The sequence below is a fragment of the Strix uralensis genome, chromosome 1, assembly GCF_047716275.1.
Source record: "Strix uralensis isolate ZFMK-TIS-50842 chromosome 1, bStrUra1, whole genome shotgun sequence".
Lineage (NCBI taxonomy): Eukaryota > Metazoa > Chordata > Aves > Strigiformes > Strigidae > Strix > Strix uralensis.
The window spans coordinates 170,462,998-170,480,312 of NC_133972.1; the positions used below are offsets into that span (position 1 = coordinate 170,462,998).

General features: G+C 38.5%; 1 protein-coding gene across 11 annotated transcripts in view; it reads right to left on the reverse strand.

The window, feature by feature from the left end:
- Positions 1-17,315, reverse strand: part of PTK2 (protein tyrosine kinase 2) — a 230,008-nt gene that overhangs the window by 14,845 nt on the left and 197,848 nt on the right. For all 11 annotated transcript variants that reach the window (XM_074888817.1, XM_074888782.1, XM_074888773.1 and 8 more), the window contains 5 exons: positions 15,741-15,852; positions 12,858-12,944; positions 11,527-11,664; positions 9,787-9,918; positions 638-700 (listed from right to left, as the gene is read on the reverse strand). In XM_074888817.1, the coding sequence (XP_074744918.1) occupies positions 638-700; positions 9,787-9,918; positions 11,527-11,664; positions 12,858-12,944; positions 15,741-15,852 (532 nt within the window). The remainder of the gene's footprint in view (positions 1-637; positions 701-9,786; positions 9,919-11,526; positions 11,665-12,857; positions 12,945-15,740; positions 15,853-17,315) is intronic.

Below are 17,315 nucleotides of genomic sequence, written 5' to 3' on the forward strand. Positions count from 1 at the left end.
CCTTTGATAAGTACGATTCAGAGATTTCAATGGCAATTAAACAATTGGAGAGACGTTTTTAGCTAAACAGACAGCAGTTAAGCCAGTAAGAAAGAGTACCACAGCTGCAGCTGTTGTCTGGCAACAAATGAATGGCTGTGGGGTTTATTCCATTTGTTTCATAGCGATCATTTACCCCAAACAGATTTCTGGGTAATACAGCAGTAACGTTTACATTCCTTGTAAGAAAACCCTTCAGATATTTAAAACAACCAAAAAAGTTATTTTAATCCTGCTTCCTGTTGACAGAACTTTCAGAAAACTATCCACGTTTTTAAATAAAAGGCCCAGCACGTGAACATTTAAAAATTATTGCAACATATCTGTGGAACATTTTAGTATTTGTTTCAACAGCAGCATCGAGGGGAAAAAAAACTACAACAAACCCCAAATCCCCTAAACTGGTGCATGAACAAGTTTGCCACGGCTGCTGTTCCCACAGAATCTGAGCCTCTTGGAAAGTTGTAGAACCATGTAATAATACTGGAAACATTTAGCAAAAACTTTAAATCACCTCCCATATTCAAGACAGCATACAGCATGTTCTACCAGGAAACAGGAGAAAGTCGGGAGATGAAAAGATCCCACACATACTTACTGGGCCCTGGAGACCTCCATCCTCTCGGTCGATGCTGCTTCGGGAGAGCCGCACATCGGGTTTCTAAAACAAAAATTAAAAATTTCATTCCGTACTCTGCTTACCGATTCATGCGACCTAAGCTTAAAATCATTTTTAAAGACAGGAAAATACTGTTAAAAAATGTACACTGACAAATACAGATGTCATTTCATTCCAGTCTATACACCCCCGCTGCTGCAACTACGCGCTTCTGCAACTGGAGCTACTGAAACTCCTGGCAGCCTGCTCGACTGCTTCTCAACCACCCATTCTCAGCGCATGTGTAAAAATGCTTATTATAAATATTGATAGTACCATTTCCCTAACACAACATTGGAAAACCTGCATTTTAATTTTTTCAAAGGCAGCAAAAGTTGTTTTTTTTTTTTAAAAAAAAATAACTGCTTCCCAACAGCAAAATTTAAACCATGGGATGAGAAACGCTGCGCATTAATTCCCACTTCCTGCCTGAGGACAGCTTATATGTACTTGGCTCCCTCTCCAAGTCTGCAAATGGGGCCAATTACTGGAGCTCTTTAAACACTGCATTTGGATACAGAAAGCTAATAAAGACATCCAGATGCACTATTCTCCTGATACAAGCAACAAATGAATTTCTATTTCATGTACTTGAAGCGAGGTATTAGGAACCTGGAGCTCGGTTGCTCTGAAAAGTAAAAAGACCACACCAATTTTTTTCCACACAGAAACCAGTCATTTTTCTCATCTCTCCAGCAAATCCAGGTATGTTATACTTATTCTTCGAGGACAATGTTAATTACACGGACAGACAAAGGAAGAGTGGATGTGAAACAAAGGTTAACACTGATGTGAAGACACAAGTTCAGCAAAATGAGAGTGGTTTTTAAGTGCACTAATTCTGGTACATAAAACCAAAGAGGATTTTTATCCGACTGTTCAATTCACTCTTCTACGAGATGAGATGAGATGAGGAGTTAATGAAAATGGATAAAATGCTTATCTACATCAGTGTAAATACGACTTCCTTCATATATCTGTATGTATATATACATAAAATGGGACACACATAGCACGAGAAGGAAAATTTTTTATTTAGAGAAACATAGGCATGTGAATACTGACTGTAACTAAACCAACCCCACGTTCTTTCAGGGTCAGTTTTGGGGGATAAATATATCCATTTCTTGTTTAAAGCTACTCCAGATCCCTTCTTTCTTTCTAAAAAGCACTAAAGAATAATTCCAACTCGCATATCCTGCTAATGACCCTAAAAATCCAGCAGAGCAGATGGAACTTGCAAAGATACACTAATATTGATCTTTTGTCATTAAAAATACTCCAATTGTGCTGGTGGTGTGTCAGAAGGGCTTATACTTTGGATTATCATTCAGTCTTTGCAGACTGAGGCACAGCCAGAAACAGTCGTTGCCTGAAAGAACGTGCAGATTAAAAATAGACAAATCATACCAGACAGGGAAATATTTAACCCCATCTTAAACATGAAGAACTGAAGCGATTTCCCCATGCTTCTCTAGGAATTTGTGACAAATTTTATGATGAAACCTACCACTGTCAAATCTCCAGTTTATTTCCTTTATTATGATGAAGGATTTTTTCCTGATTAAAGTCTCACTTGATACGGGTATGTTAGATACTTCATTAGATACCTAAAGTTGTGATTCTCGTTATATTTTTAAGCTAAAGCAAGTAGCTATCCTTGTTTAACAAAGCATACAACTAACTACATTTCTGTTACACTGATGCTCACAATTTGCTTTCGTTTCGTGTTCTTTTCTAGCCAAGGAAGTGCCCAAAGTATTTGGAGACAGTCAAAGACTGTTTTATCACAGGGGTCTTTAATACTCTTTGCATCTTTAACAATTTATGACTCCAGAAATGCACCGTAAACCAGACTCCAAAGACAATGAAATATTGAGCATTTTAAAAGATTCAGAAGCACAAAAATACACACTAGTCCAACTAACAGATTTTTTTCTAATATTTCAAGAAAAAAGTTAAATTAACAGATTAACAGACATCTCCTCCCCTCCTTGTCTAACAAGGTCCTCCCTTTCATCATCTAAACTCTTTAAATGCCCAATTCTACAACCTCACATCACAGCAACAATTCAATTACCCAAGTCGCCACCCGCAGCAAACGTGCAGCGTATCAGTGGACTTCAGGACATCATGCACATGAACAGTATAAAACCACCTAGCTGCAGTCTAAATTAACATTATTAACTTGACAAACACTGGCTTCACACAGTGCCAACAAAAATACCAGAGTCCTGCTGACCACCCCGATGCAAGCGAAGCCATGGAAGGCAGTGGCACCTCCAAGAACTTGATCTGAAAACGAAGATACCAAATGCCAACAGGTAATAGCAAACCAGAGGGTCCACGAGCAGTCTGTACAGCTGCACAACCCACCTGCACCTTGCTGATCTGCATATTTACATCTTGGGAATAAGGACTGAAAATCCTTAGTAGTACATAAATGCAAGCCCTTTTAACTTCTCCAAACATTTTCCTCCTTCTGCCCCATCAAAACTCTGATAGTTAGGAACACGAGGAACAACAGAGAAATATTCAACACACTTTTGTGTCCAACGACTAAGAAGAGGCCCAATTATATTTCTAGTGACTTGAGTGTGCTCCAATAAATTCTAACAACTCTCATTTTAGTAAATAATATTCTGATTTATTTATTTGTGAAGCTATGGAAATTTCAGAAGACAAACTATTTTACAGTAAAGGTGGTACCTAAGATCAAACTCCCATTGTATTTTGAAATATTCAGCAGCAATTCTTATGCTTCTACAATGGTAAGAGCTTTCATTTTAGCTCCTCATGCTGAATTACATAGCAATGCGTTACTGAATTTTTAATACTTGAGATCCTTCAGATGTGTTTAATGCAACATTCTCTAGGTCAAAAATAAGCCTCACACCAAAACTGACCTCTTCTGTACTTTACACACCATTTTACAGCCCCAAAGCACACTCTTCTGTCTTTCCAGTCCCTGCTATGGCCCTGTACCTCCACGGCAGCCCTCTTGAAAATGGCAGAGACTCCTCCAAACGATTCTCCCATCCTAGTACTGGGTGTACCAGCAGATAACAGAGCCTCTTGGCTGGGCAGGGAACAATCCTGTCTGAGAGGCAGCTAAAGGGGCTGGAAACTGAGTGGTGGGTGCTGAGGCGCCTGGCATGTGTGCATTTATGAAGAACATTTCTGGCACTCGTTGGAGCACAATTGTATTGAGGGTGTATATACAATGGGAAGATGAGCTGGAGGGGGAGAACACTCAAGACATCCACTTGGTTGTGAAGCCCCCAGGCTGAACGTAGCTAGTAAGACTGCATATCTCCAAAGGCCTTGCTTAACACTCCTGAGCAGCATAAGACTGTTTCAGAAAATGAAGCCTTTGGGAAACTGGAGATTTAGGAGTCAGCTTTACCTGAAAAAGTTGCCACTTGTGAGTATGTTTTTCAAGCCCTGAAGCTAAACAGTGAGTGACTTGATGACAGATCATCTTCAAATGTGTTTCATACCCATAGTATGACGGGACTTCTCAAGCACACAAACTGTAGTGCTCTGAAATTTTTTTTGTGAAAACACTAACTGTACTAAACTAAAATGCACGTTTAAGAAAAGTCTTTGCCACTTACCGTTATCTTCATTACAGATATGTATTTCAGGGAAGAACTGTATTTTAACAAATATTTATCTTGCAGAAAATCAAGACCCTTGAGAAGCAAATGGATTTTTTTCTAATAAATAGTCTGCTTATCTAAAATCTTTGGAAATGTCATAAGGACTTTTCAGACAGGATGCATATGTTGACAAACTGGAACATAATCTACTTTATTTCCAGTATTTCTGGTCACTCACTAATAAAAGAACATGTAAGTCTTGGCATTCACAAGACATGCCAAATTGTAATGTCTTGGTGGGATTTTCTCAGGCTAAAAATTAAAATCTTATTTTAGCAACAGTTCACATCAATTATATTTGAATTGCAGTTCTCAGTGTCAAAATAGGACAAAACCACAACAATGTGGGAATTTCAGAAAAAACCAAAACCAAACATGATAAGAAAACTATGTGAGTTATTTCTTCTTAGCCTATCACAGGAAAGGGCTACAAATTTTAACACTGCTCTGTCTGCTGAAGAATTACTAAAAGGCATGCACATCTATATCTTTATTTTATATGATTAAAACCAATGCCACATACCATCAATACAGCCACAGAAGAAAGGTTCAAACTGGAAACTAAATGTAAATGAGGAAGCAGGTAATTAAACAGGTCCAAAAGAAAAGCTTTCTGCAAAACGTTCAGAGATAATGACAGTGTCAAAAGTTACACCATAAAAATGACTAACTTCACTACACTGCTGAGCTTCAAAGGTCACTCTGAAAAGACACAGAATGACACAGTTGCTTTCCTACAATTTCTGCAAAGCAAACTAACTAGCTACCAGTTCAGCAAGCTCTCTCATGGCATCATCACCACCACTGGTTTCCTATCTGTGGTTACAGGTGATTCTCCTTTTGGGTCAAACTCCATATTAAAATACTGAAGGTACACTCCCTCCTAGAAGCAATTAAAAAAAAATAATATCAGGATAGTTATTGGCAGTTCCAAACTTCTGTCAAAACCCACAAATAAAAGCATCCTCAGGGGGCCTTTAAAAATGATTTTAACTCAATGAATTAACTGATTTGCTTTCAAATTAATTCTACACACGAGAAGTCAGGGCTGGAAGATTAAACATACACATATTGTGGTCCTATTGGAGTGATCTGATCCTCATGGGCTGATTTTCTGTGTGAATAAATACTGTAAAGGAAAGCCAGCATGTTGGACATAAGTGCAAGCATGGCAGCATGTGTGCCAGGCTGCAGGGTAATGGGCCAAATCTTTTAGTTACAGTGAGCTGCAAGTGCCAGCAGCAGAAGGGCCAATCACAATTGTGGGGCACTATTTTTGGGGGTGGAGGTTGTTCGTTCAGATTCTATGCACGAGTAAAATCTTGATTAATCTTTGTCAATTGTGGTTCCTGAAATTCCCGTATGACCAAAAAACAACTATGGAGAAAGTGTAGAATGAGAACTTCATTAATTTCTTGTGATTCTGCTTGTCTGCTGAGTCTAAACATCACAGAATATATAAATGGTGAGTGAAAAACTCAGTCCTCAGGACTGCAGCACCTAAAAAAACCTAACCAAGCTTCCTTACATAGGCAGCAAAACAGACATCCACTTGTTTGACGTAGCATGTTTGTACTGCAGCCATCTCACCCCCTCCACCTGCATATGCCCTGGACAGAGAATCGTCTTCTGTACTTACCTGCATCAAGCTTAAAGTGCAGAAATTCTTTGTTTTCACTTCAGCTTTCTCAAAAATAATTCAGAGATTTCTGTTCTCCTTCCCGGAGATGCTGATATCCAAAGCACTATTTTCAAGAGAGCATGAAGCCCTACAAGTTTAATCAGTATCCATTAAAGCTACCAGACTAGTGTGCAACATCCCCTCTCTATCAGGGGGTGGGAGGGAGTGTCAGTCCTGGAAAAAAGTCCCCCAAAGTCACACCCACCCCCCCACCCAGTTCTCTTCTTACCTCCCAATGGATATATTTGGTACGATTTAAAATTAAACACTGCAGTATTTATACATGAGATTTATTTTCATTTAGAAGCTTCCCATGAAGAGAGATCTCTTTGTTTCCTCTTTTCACAGCAGAATTTCAGAATTCTGGATTCTGTTAAGGCTGCAGCTTGCAAACAAAATTTCTATCTCAAGTATTGACTAGTCACATGTTCTCAAAGGACCAGTTTCAGGCAAACTGCTCACACAGATAACAACCTCTCTGAAGACTGGCAAATTTCCATTTCAATGCCACTGCAATTTAATTCTTCATCTGGGGTGTCTCTTCTAGCACACACAGCATCAGTGCTGTTTATAGTTGTACTAACATGCTTTGAGTTGTATTTTTTCCCTGTAGAAGCAGCAATATATTTCAAGTCATGAGCAAGCTGGTATTACTCTGGGGAAACAAAAATTGTACTAACAGAAACCCCACCGAGGATTTTTCTTCTTGTTGCAGTGTCTTAAATGAGTTGCAGTTGCTCTCCTGTGAGTCCAGTTCTCAATAGTAGAAGTGAGATATGCAGGAGTCTGAAGACTGTGTAAATAGAGCTGCTTTTGAAAGTAGCCAGTTTAAACTGAGAACACTACACTCAATGGTTACATAAGTTAAAAATTAAAACCTGGCTCTACTCTCTCTATTGTTCTCTGCGCTCAAAAGGAAGAATATTCTTCTGAAACCTGCCTATAGAAGGCAAAGCAGAGCCAGACTTCAGCAAATCATTTTATCAAAATCTAAAGGTTGGAGCAGAAAGGTGTCTCGAAGCAAGTGAGAGACATGACATCAATTTTGAGAAAGTTGCTTCTCCTCTCTAAACCACCTGGAGTGAAATTAGGGAAGGCCTTTGTCCCAGGAGAAGAAATGTCACTAGTCGCTCACTAGAGGACATGGGCCAAGGAGCGTGTGTGTGTAATACATGGATTATTTCTACACAGGACCTGTGTTTGGACTCTCCTGTATGAATTGTGGATATCCTTCAGGAGATCTGCAAGGCCTCCAAGCATGACTCCCCACAATGACTTTTCTACCATCTTGATTTCTTTGGAGTTAAACCTAGAAAAGCACATTCCTTTTCCAAGAAACAGCCATCCGTAACAATGTTCCTCTGACATACATCCTGCTATGGGTTTAAAGATACCCTGTGGCTATCATTAGCTTGTTCAGCTTTTGACACAGTGTATAAATCTGTAACAAGCATTAAAGTATAAACCCCAAAGTCCGTATAGTCAAACTGTTAGCGCAGAAAAAGAACCGATGTCTCCTATGGATTCCAATTCCTCATTTTGGCCATTTACTGAGTGGCTTACTTCCACTCAAACTTTCTCTGTTTTTTGTCATTTTTAACCCTCTAAGGCTTTACAGCAACCAAATCCAGCTCTGGCAAAGCTGCAGAGCTGTACGGCTGCTCACCAGTCCATCAGTGATAGTTCTCCTCTGAGTAGAAGGTGACAATAGAGATGGTGTCTCCTCACAAAAAAAACTAACACATAATGAAAACAAAGTAATTCTTTTCCAAACATATGCTAAGGCTGTATCACAGATCAAAATAAAAAATCAGCAAGTCCCTCCTCAAGCAGCAATTTGGGGTACGGTAAACATACTAATGGTCCAGAAGCTGGATTAAAACACAATAACACTACAAAGTATTATTTGTATAATAATTAAATGATTTATATAATAATTATCTGGCAGAAAAAGCCAAAAAGTTCAGAAAGGTCAGAAAGTTTTTTGCAGAAAGTTCCCACACAATCTACTGCCACCTGAAATCACAATACCTCATTCTCAGTAAGCATATTAATTCCTCAAGAAGTTCTTGACCATCTTGAAAGTTTTAACCAACAATGGGATCAATTTGACCTCCTGGGCTTGTGAAAGTCGCAGGCAACTGGTGCCATTCAAGACTGAAAAAGCTAATGCCTAAATTAGGGAAGAAATTTTCCTTTCCCCTCCCACTCTTCAGCTTGCAATAAATTGGACAAAGCAATCCGGGTACAGTGGTTTCTTTACAGTCATCCAATGGCAAACCGCAAATTCCCAAGTGCACTTACAAGGAAACCAGCCAAAAGCAAGCTTCGGTATCCTTTAATCAAAAGGATAACGTCTTAATTCTGGCACAACCTGGATAGAACATGTACTGGACATGGCAGCATCTATCAGTAGCTCTCAAGAACTAGTAGAGTTTCATCCTACCTTGGTTGTCTTCACAGCCATCAGCTGTTCTGAACAGTTCTGAATACGATACATAACTAAACCCCTGAGAGACTAAGACAATTCAACTGGCAAGGAGTAAGGTCTTGGTGACATCATCTACGTACAAGATCTTGCTTTCCATTCCCACCCATTGGCTTCCTATAGATTAAAGCATAAATTCTTGTTTTCAAGGAACTCAATGTCCTGGCTTCAAGATCCTCAAAAGACTATTTCAAGGTCTGTGAGACAATCATGATCAGCAAGTTTGGTGTCTAAAATAAAAATAATTTATCTGTATAGCTAAGATTTTCCTGAAGACCAGCTCTAGCAGAGAAGTCTTACAGAAACCACAGACCATTATCATCACCTGCTTTAAATATAGAGTATATTTATTCAAACTTACCTCCTGTAACAAACCCATGGCACCTGCATTTATGCAGGCATGTTTTGTAACTACATACAACATAAAAGGTTTCCAAACCAAAACATTCCTTGAAACACGCTTAAGACCAAACATGTGACTAACATTTGTCACAACCTACACCACACTGCTGTAAATCATCCACCATCAAGTGAGGCTCACACACCCACAGGCTTCCCAGCACGAGCCTGTACAGAGGCAAATGCTACTACCATCTTCTGCTGCATCTGCAGCTATCAGGCTTCAGTAGAAGAATTTTAACACAGAACTTAAATTTTGACAAGTGGAAAGCCGAAGTTGAACTAAAAAACATACACCAGTCGCACTGACAACACGAAAACATGGAACTGCAGAGAAACAGCAACAGAAGATCCCATTACTGATGCACTTCTTGCTCCTCCTGGTGATGTTCAGAGCTTCTCCCCCATCTCACAGAGTGCTCTCTTAAATAATTTCTTCCCACTAATGTGTCTTATTATACCTCCAGTGCAAGACTGCTTCCAACTCCTACTACAGTCAGGGTTCTTAGGTGGCTGATGGTTATCCCTTTTTTAAGGATAAGGTATGCACAGATCTATCTCCTTAAGAGCAAACAGGCAATCTCCAGATTGGCACAGAATTATACCCGCAACTTCCCCCACACAGATACTCAACTAGATAAAATGAGAGTCACTAAAAACCACAGCTGTTTAAGTATTTGAAATACAGGACTCACTAGCTGAACACTTGATTTAAAAACTGTTTCCAAATCTACATTTTGGTAGTGACTCCTGTGTTCAGTAAATATTCTCGTTTCACAGAAGTGACCAGTTTTAGCAAGCTGCAATAAAAAGAAGAAAATCAGAAGGAATTAAGAAGCACTATGAAACAAAGTATTACCAGGAATCGTTCCTCTTTTTCAAGCCAGCGCTGGTCTTCTTCCATCTCTTGTTGTTGTCGTATCAATCTCTCCTCCATGAGATGTGTGGGTAGAACCTGCCCCATTCCTCTTATGTCCAAAGTGCCTGAATCCTACAAAACAGAGCAAGTTTATTCAGTCTCACAACTTAAAATTTGTATAAACAGCTGCAACAACTTAGAAGATTATAAAATAATAGATTTTTAAAAGCCCAAATGCGAAACAGCACTCAAGCAGAGTTCCTTCAACTCCTTGTAAACTGACGCAGACCATCAGAAGAAACTCTTTCCAACTAGAGACATTTTATCTGCCTTGCTCCTAATCGCTGGAACCAAAAAGATTTGAAAAATTCTGTTTTGTTTTTCAGCAACATTGTAACTTCATATTGCACTTCATTTAAGCTGGACAACAAAACCAGATTTCTTTTTCTTGGTCTTGAGCAATAATGTAACTATCCAGTTGTTAAAAGCTGCAAGATACATTCTTACCCAAAGCAAATAAGCTTTTCGGTTTTAGCTGACACTTGCAAAGCATGTCACAAAAACACTTTTAACGGATTTTTGAACAAGTTTTTATGCATGTCTTAAGCAATACTACATATACCATATCCCAATGCTGCCTGGAAATCATTAGCAAGTAGTGTATAAATTAGCATTTTTAAAAAAGCCAAGGGAAGTTTGGTGACAAACATCACTGGATTGTTTTTAGTAAGCAACTTCCCAAGCGTTTGTGAAAAATTTGGCTGTAACTTAATATTACAAACACACGCAAAGCATTCACATGCTTCCACCAACACTTTATTCAAGCATGACATAGTTAAGACTAAATTGTTTCTAGAGTCAATAATCTACAGGGATGTTGAACTACCTGGGACTACAACCCTCAACCACATACAGTGAGAGCAACAGCCAGCACGGGCAGCAAGCTGCAATAGCCAAATCAACCAAGAGTAAGCAGAGGTGAGTCAAAGACTGGGACACCTATCTGCTCATCTGTATTTAAGGGGTAAGCCTCCGTTATCACTTAAATGTTCATCAGAGGCACAGGGAATAGAGCATTGGCTAGAGAGGAAAGAGATTTAAGACAGAAACTTCACAAAGTTCATCTTTGTGGGAGGATAAAATAAGATGAAAAAAGTATAAAACACTGGAGGGAGAGCAGAGAAAAAATGATGGCAGTTTAAAGGGGGAATTAATTTGATGCTCCTTGCAGCAGCTTTGTGAAATCATGACAGGCTGAAAAGCACCTAACATACAACTCAAGAATAGTTTTGCAGACCGCTTCATTTTCTGTTCTGGATAAGTTACAGAGAAGCCTCAGATACTTAAGCTATGCTGGATATCTCCCACGAGAGGTATTTTTAAACACTAATGACATTATGTATTTTTACACAAATGTTCCCATATCTATTAACAGCAATAAGTTTTAGTAAAGCCTTCTTTTAACAAATGCAAAATATTTGCTATCACTCACTTAGTTAACTAGTAGTAACTTCATCAAGAATTTGTGTAAAGAGTACACTTTTTGCCCATTCTCACATAGAAGGGTTCATTTCAAAAAGAACAGAATTTAGACATAACTCCCAATCCACTGCAGAAAGGCAATTTAAAAAATACCATAGAAACACACTTAGTTTTCCTACAATAATCTCCAGATGTACCTAAATAAAAAAGTGTATTTACTGCACAGCACGCAACACCAGATGTGTCAGTTCACAATACCTCCATGTTTGGTTGCCATACTGATATTTCCTGAGGCCGATGGTTCCAGGAATCAGCTTGATCCAAGAGAGAAGCCTGCCCAGGATAAATGCTGCCTGCCATGGCTGGTATCCCATGAGAACCAGGGTAGCCAGATACCTTGGGGGGGGGGGAATTATAAAAAAGAAGTTATATTAATAAAGACCTATGCGTCCCCATAATTAATAGCTTCCCCTCCCCAAGGGAACAAATATGAGAGCACAGAAATGACTCAATTCAAGCAGTCACTGAGAGGGAGGAGGGGAAGCAACATCTGAAGAGGGAAGCCAAGCCAAAAAATGACACAAGCCCTCTTTTTTAAGTCTTTGAGGATGCTTACCATAACAGAACTACTTGAGGATAACTATATAATATATAGAAATATAACTGTAGCTTTTGAGGATAACTGTAACTATTTGCCAATGCCTCTCAAACCAGCAGCATTAGAAAGCATGTTTTAACCTTGGCAGTCAAGAACATCAAAGCCCTCTGCTGAACAAAAATAAATCTGCTGATACACTGGTAAGAGCTACACATGCAGATCTTATATTCAAGTTACTGGGAGCCTGCAAACATCGCCCTACAAGCCATATAAAAATGTACCCCCTAGTGTATGTTACAAGCTGAAGTCTTGAGTGACAGCATGTAATTAATGTGCTTAGCTGCGCAGCCTGAGAACTTCACCACAGGAAAATCAAAGTCATTTTAATGAGTCTGAAGTACTCATTAAAACAATGAAAACCTCCCCCTCTCCATGGAAAACAAAAGTCTTGACCGAAACTGCTTTGAACAACCCCAAGAATGCTTAAAGTACTTTCATGACAAACTTTTAAAAAAAATTTCTTCAGCAGTGTTAGAAAGAAAAGCAAAACCTGCGAGTATACAATGTGGTAGATCTAACGGTGGCTGTCAGCCAACAGAAAATAAAAATGTTTCAGAGAAACATCAGGGAGCAGCGTATCCGTAAGTCCAAGGAAAGTCCACCAGTTAACGCCATTTTATAAGGCAAGTAATTTCATAGCTCAGCACAAATGTTGACATGAACACCACATTCCTTCAATAAATATGAAAATCTCTGATGTGTTTCACTGCAGTTTTAGGAATTTGAGCACCGTATCAGATATGAAAATTTTTGTCATCTGGAGTAAACCTAGCAGGCTCAGTTTGGGGTTTGTTCTGATGTAAAACAAGAAACCATTTAACAGAACTCAATGAAAACTAAACCGTGTAAGAAGTGAATCAATCCCACCGGCCACAACTGAGTTATAAACCCCACATTTGAAAAACGACATGCACACTATTAAATGTAATACCTGGTAATGATTTGGCTGTACCATATGCTGTGGACTTGGATAAAACCCTTCACTGGATCTCGGACTGGGGTAACCAGGCCTACTGGGCTGTAAAGGTAAAGGAATTTTTAGTCTCTTTAGAAACAGAAAACTAAAACCAGAAAATTACTCTTCGGTGAGACAAACGTTTACAGGTTCTGCATCACAAAAGCAAGCTCAAAAAATACCCTGAAATAAATATTCTAAAATGAGTAACGTTTTTTTTTTTGAACAACTAAAATTAAGTTTTCCTCCATTTTTGCTTAGAAATGGATGCAACTGAATTGTTTGCTAGGTATGTCAATAAATAATGCTTGATCTCTGAACTCTTTGTGTATATTTAACTGCTTGCACTAAATGACCCGCTCTTTGCTGTTTAACTCTAGAGAGGATATCAGCTAAGAACATAATTCTTAAATCAAGTTTCCAGGTGCAAAAATAGCATTGTTTCCAAGTTCACGATCATACATAAAGTTTTGCTATTTGTTGCTTTTGTGACCGTTCCCAAAAGTAAATTCTTTTGTTTCAGTCAGAACACAAATCAAACTGGTTTGTTTAGCATGAATATTTCCATGTGTTATTCTGAGGACTAAAGTTTAGTTCTGATAATTAACTTCTGTGTAACTAATTGCCTCAACATGGAAGGTGCTTTTGATCATACTCTGAACTCCACAGTCGCTTCATTATCCATGCTTTGTTTTGCAATGCATTCCCAGCCAACAAAAAACCAGACAGAACTAGCTCCTCTTAGAAAGGACAGCTAAAGAACAGCTATCCAGAGTCTTTATCTGACTGTCCTGCTTTACCCCTCCAGGAGAAGGGCAACACACAAGATGTACATCACAGGAATACATGTGAAAAGTCACCAGAAATTCAGACAGCACTATTACAAAAAACTGCATGAAAAGGAGCCTGGTTTTCTGCACACATTGAACAGATCACCCTTTTGTCACAATAGGTATAGAAATTTCACGCTACTGGAAGAAGTAATGTTGGAAAATGTTGCTCTGAACAACATACTTTTATCTTCCAAGCAGAAGTGCTCTGTTATTTTGTTTGATATTAACCTCCAAAGGTATATTTGGGGTTTTTTTTTGTTGAGGAACAATGCTGCTGAGTGTTTCAGGAGGAGAAAAATCAATCAAAGAGGGGAAAAAACCACCAAACCTCATCATTCTGCAAATGGGCTCCTTCAGTCCTTCTGGCAGTTAAAGGCGACCACCACAGTACTTTGAGATTGCAGAATTTTATCATAGCTTTATGAAAAATGTCATTATCATTCTGCACTAGGAAATTTTCTTTCTTAGGTTTCTAATGGAAATCACGGTGAGATACGAGTAATTTCATAGTACAAATTGTGATAGCCTTGAACTATTTGAGAATGTGTAGGAGTTTAAGGCCATAAATAAAATGGGGTTTAAGTCCTATAAACACCTGAAACTTTTATAATGAATTGCTGGAAGAAAAAAAAACAGTTGTCACCATTAGAAAATCAGGTAATAACTTAAAAGATACTTAAAATCTCTTATGCATATCCATATTTTACACAGAAATACTGTAAAAAAAAAACCCTAACCAACACCTACATCCCATATACAGTGAGGACATACTGACCCCCTCAAAAAAGACATGCAGTGGTAGAATTAATTTCAGTCTTAACACATATTTTGTCAAGTGTGTCAGTTTATACATCACTCCCAAAGCCCTAATGATGGTAATTTCTAATATGGTGTAGCTCATATATTACATTAGTAAAAGGTACTTACTCTGTTAGGATTAGCCCCAAAGCTTCAAGACTAAACAAATTCTTCAAACAAGGTTGTAATAAAGTAGCATGTTGTTCCAATTTACACAGTTTATCTGCTTCTGTAACTTGGAATGTTGTCTGTTTATATATACAGCAAATCCTGATAGTTAATCTCAGAGGACTAAACAGGTTGATTGTTTGCTGTTTTTAACTCTGAAATGAAAGCAACAATTCCACTGCCCCTATTTTTTGGTTGCCATAAAGCTATCAAAATGCAGAACCAAGCTCAGAAATCTATCAGGCAACAACCTGGGTATGAGGAAACAAAAAATCAAAATAAGTTGCCTTCCTGTGACTGTTGGGGGATGTGTGCAACAGAAGGTACCACACGAGGACTACTGAAATCATCAGCACCAGAGCCTGCATATACAGCTACAGGAATTCATCACAAACTGATCAGAACGCAGATAATATTCCACATTACAGTGGTGACAGCACAAAATTAAACTCTTCAAAATACAGGCCCGATCCTTCAAAGTGAAAAATAAGACCAGTGAGAAGCAGAAAAGTTACTGAGAGAAGAGAGTGCTCGGCAACTGGTGAGGTTAGACTACCACAGCTGCAGAACACATCAGCAACATCCAAACAGGACAGACAACGTAATGCAACAAAATTAAGTGTAAACTCAAAGACATAAGTTCCTTGGAAACAAACCCCTAATGTTCTGTCCAGAATGAGGAAAATGCAATTAGTTGATTTCTATCCTCTCACTGATGTATTATAGATAAACTTTAAGCTGGTCTGGGAACTCACCAGCTAATGTTTCATACAAGAGAGAAGAAAAAAGAGAAGACCAGGAAACAATTTTGTGGCAACTATGGTAGTCTTTTACAAGTTAAACAAGAAGAAACAGAAAATCGTTAGTGCGATATTACAGCATGGATCAGTTCTAGTAACAGTTCAAGTAGAGCTGGGTCATTTCAGGCAAGTATTAGCAGATGATGACAAAATTGGCCAGAATTCCGTTGTTTGAACGAACCCGTCAAAGGAGGCTTTGAAGAAATAAATGGAAGAATTTGTTTGTTTTTTAAACACATATAATTTGCAGTCTTGGCTACCTTGGGAGGAGCTTCATCTGATCCTCCTGAGTCCCAGGATACTGTGACTTGTCGCCTGGATTCCATTCTCATTCGTTCTTCTTGCTGCAGCTTCTCTTCCTCCAGTATTGTACTAAGAAAAATGTATTATATTTAAGTAAAACTCCACTTCAATGTCTAACAAACCTCTCCCCAGAGGTCTCACTTTTTCAGACTAATGAACACTATTCGACAAAGTGACTGAGCACTGAAACACGAATTTCTTTTACTTATATTGGTTAGGTTTCTGAAAACCAGTATCAGGAAGAAATACTTCTATAGAATTACCAGCATGCTTTTAACAACAGAAGCAGCACTGAGTTTTTAGAAAGCTGTGGTTGATCTTGCACAAAATTTTTTTTGCATGTTAACAGTCCTTTTGATGTGTAATTACACAGAGAAACCCTCAAAGACAATAAATCGAGCACGCACTTGCACAAAATCTTATTTTTCACAAGAAAATATTCTACTGAACTGCTGCAAAGGTTCAAAACAAACTGAAAATGTTCTTTACTGAAACTCAAGAGAGCTTCAGATCACTGGGATTTTTTTTCTTTTTTAAACAAAGCCATCAAAAAACATTTTAAATACTATGTCTGCCGCTCTTACATTTTAGCCTAACTAGGAACACATTCAGCAAACTAATTTAGCAAAACATAAATATCTGACAGTATCCACTCAGCTTCTAAACATTCAGGTCAAAAGGCTACATTTTCAACAAAGTACAAGACAGTAGTAAAACTAGTTTGCTACTTACCACTGTTCTGACTATTAAAAAGACTGTTTGAAGTTCAGCGTGATACTGCTGCCCCCACAGCAGCCTCCTCCCAGTTCTGCTATGTGGATTATTAATGTTGGATATTTGCCATTTGAAAAATACTTAGAATGAAGCTTTGAAATAGGGAGCTGCAAATTTGTTGGAGCTGCACGTTACATGGATAGTCTGGAGATGTGAGTAGGGCAGATTATTTACATATCGCTATCCCCAGTGAAAAGATAATCCTGCAAATGAGCCATTCCAGCTTCTTTATCACTCAAGAGTTTCCAGAAACAAAGCGAGGTTCTGAGTTTATAATCTCCTGTTCAGTCTGCTAAATAACCACCCAGAATTACTCATGCAGGGGATGAGATCAACTACAGCAATCTATTCTGATCTTGGAACTTTACTGCTTATTTCAAGAATAAATTCCTGCTTGGTTGGAGACGGGAACTTTGCTTTTCCTTACTCAGCCAAAAAAAAACCCAAAAAAACTTATGTCACTTCTAAAAAGCAGAGAAGTCATCTCATCTCACTGCAGCTAAACTAAGTTTATAAGTATTGCTGCAATTTCAATCCATCACTGCTGAAGTAACACAAGAATGTGGAACAAAAACAAAATCAGACAAGTTATTTGCAAGCGTCATCCTGATAAAACTACCACAGAAACCCGGCTATAGCCCAGTGGAGGGAACTAAAAAGAGGAAGTCTTTGTATTTTACCTTTCTCTTCATTCAGAATAAGGCAAATGCAGTATTTCCTACTCGAACCCATGAAGAACTAACAAAAAACCACTGCTT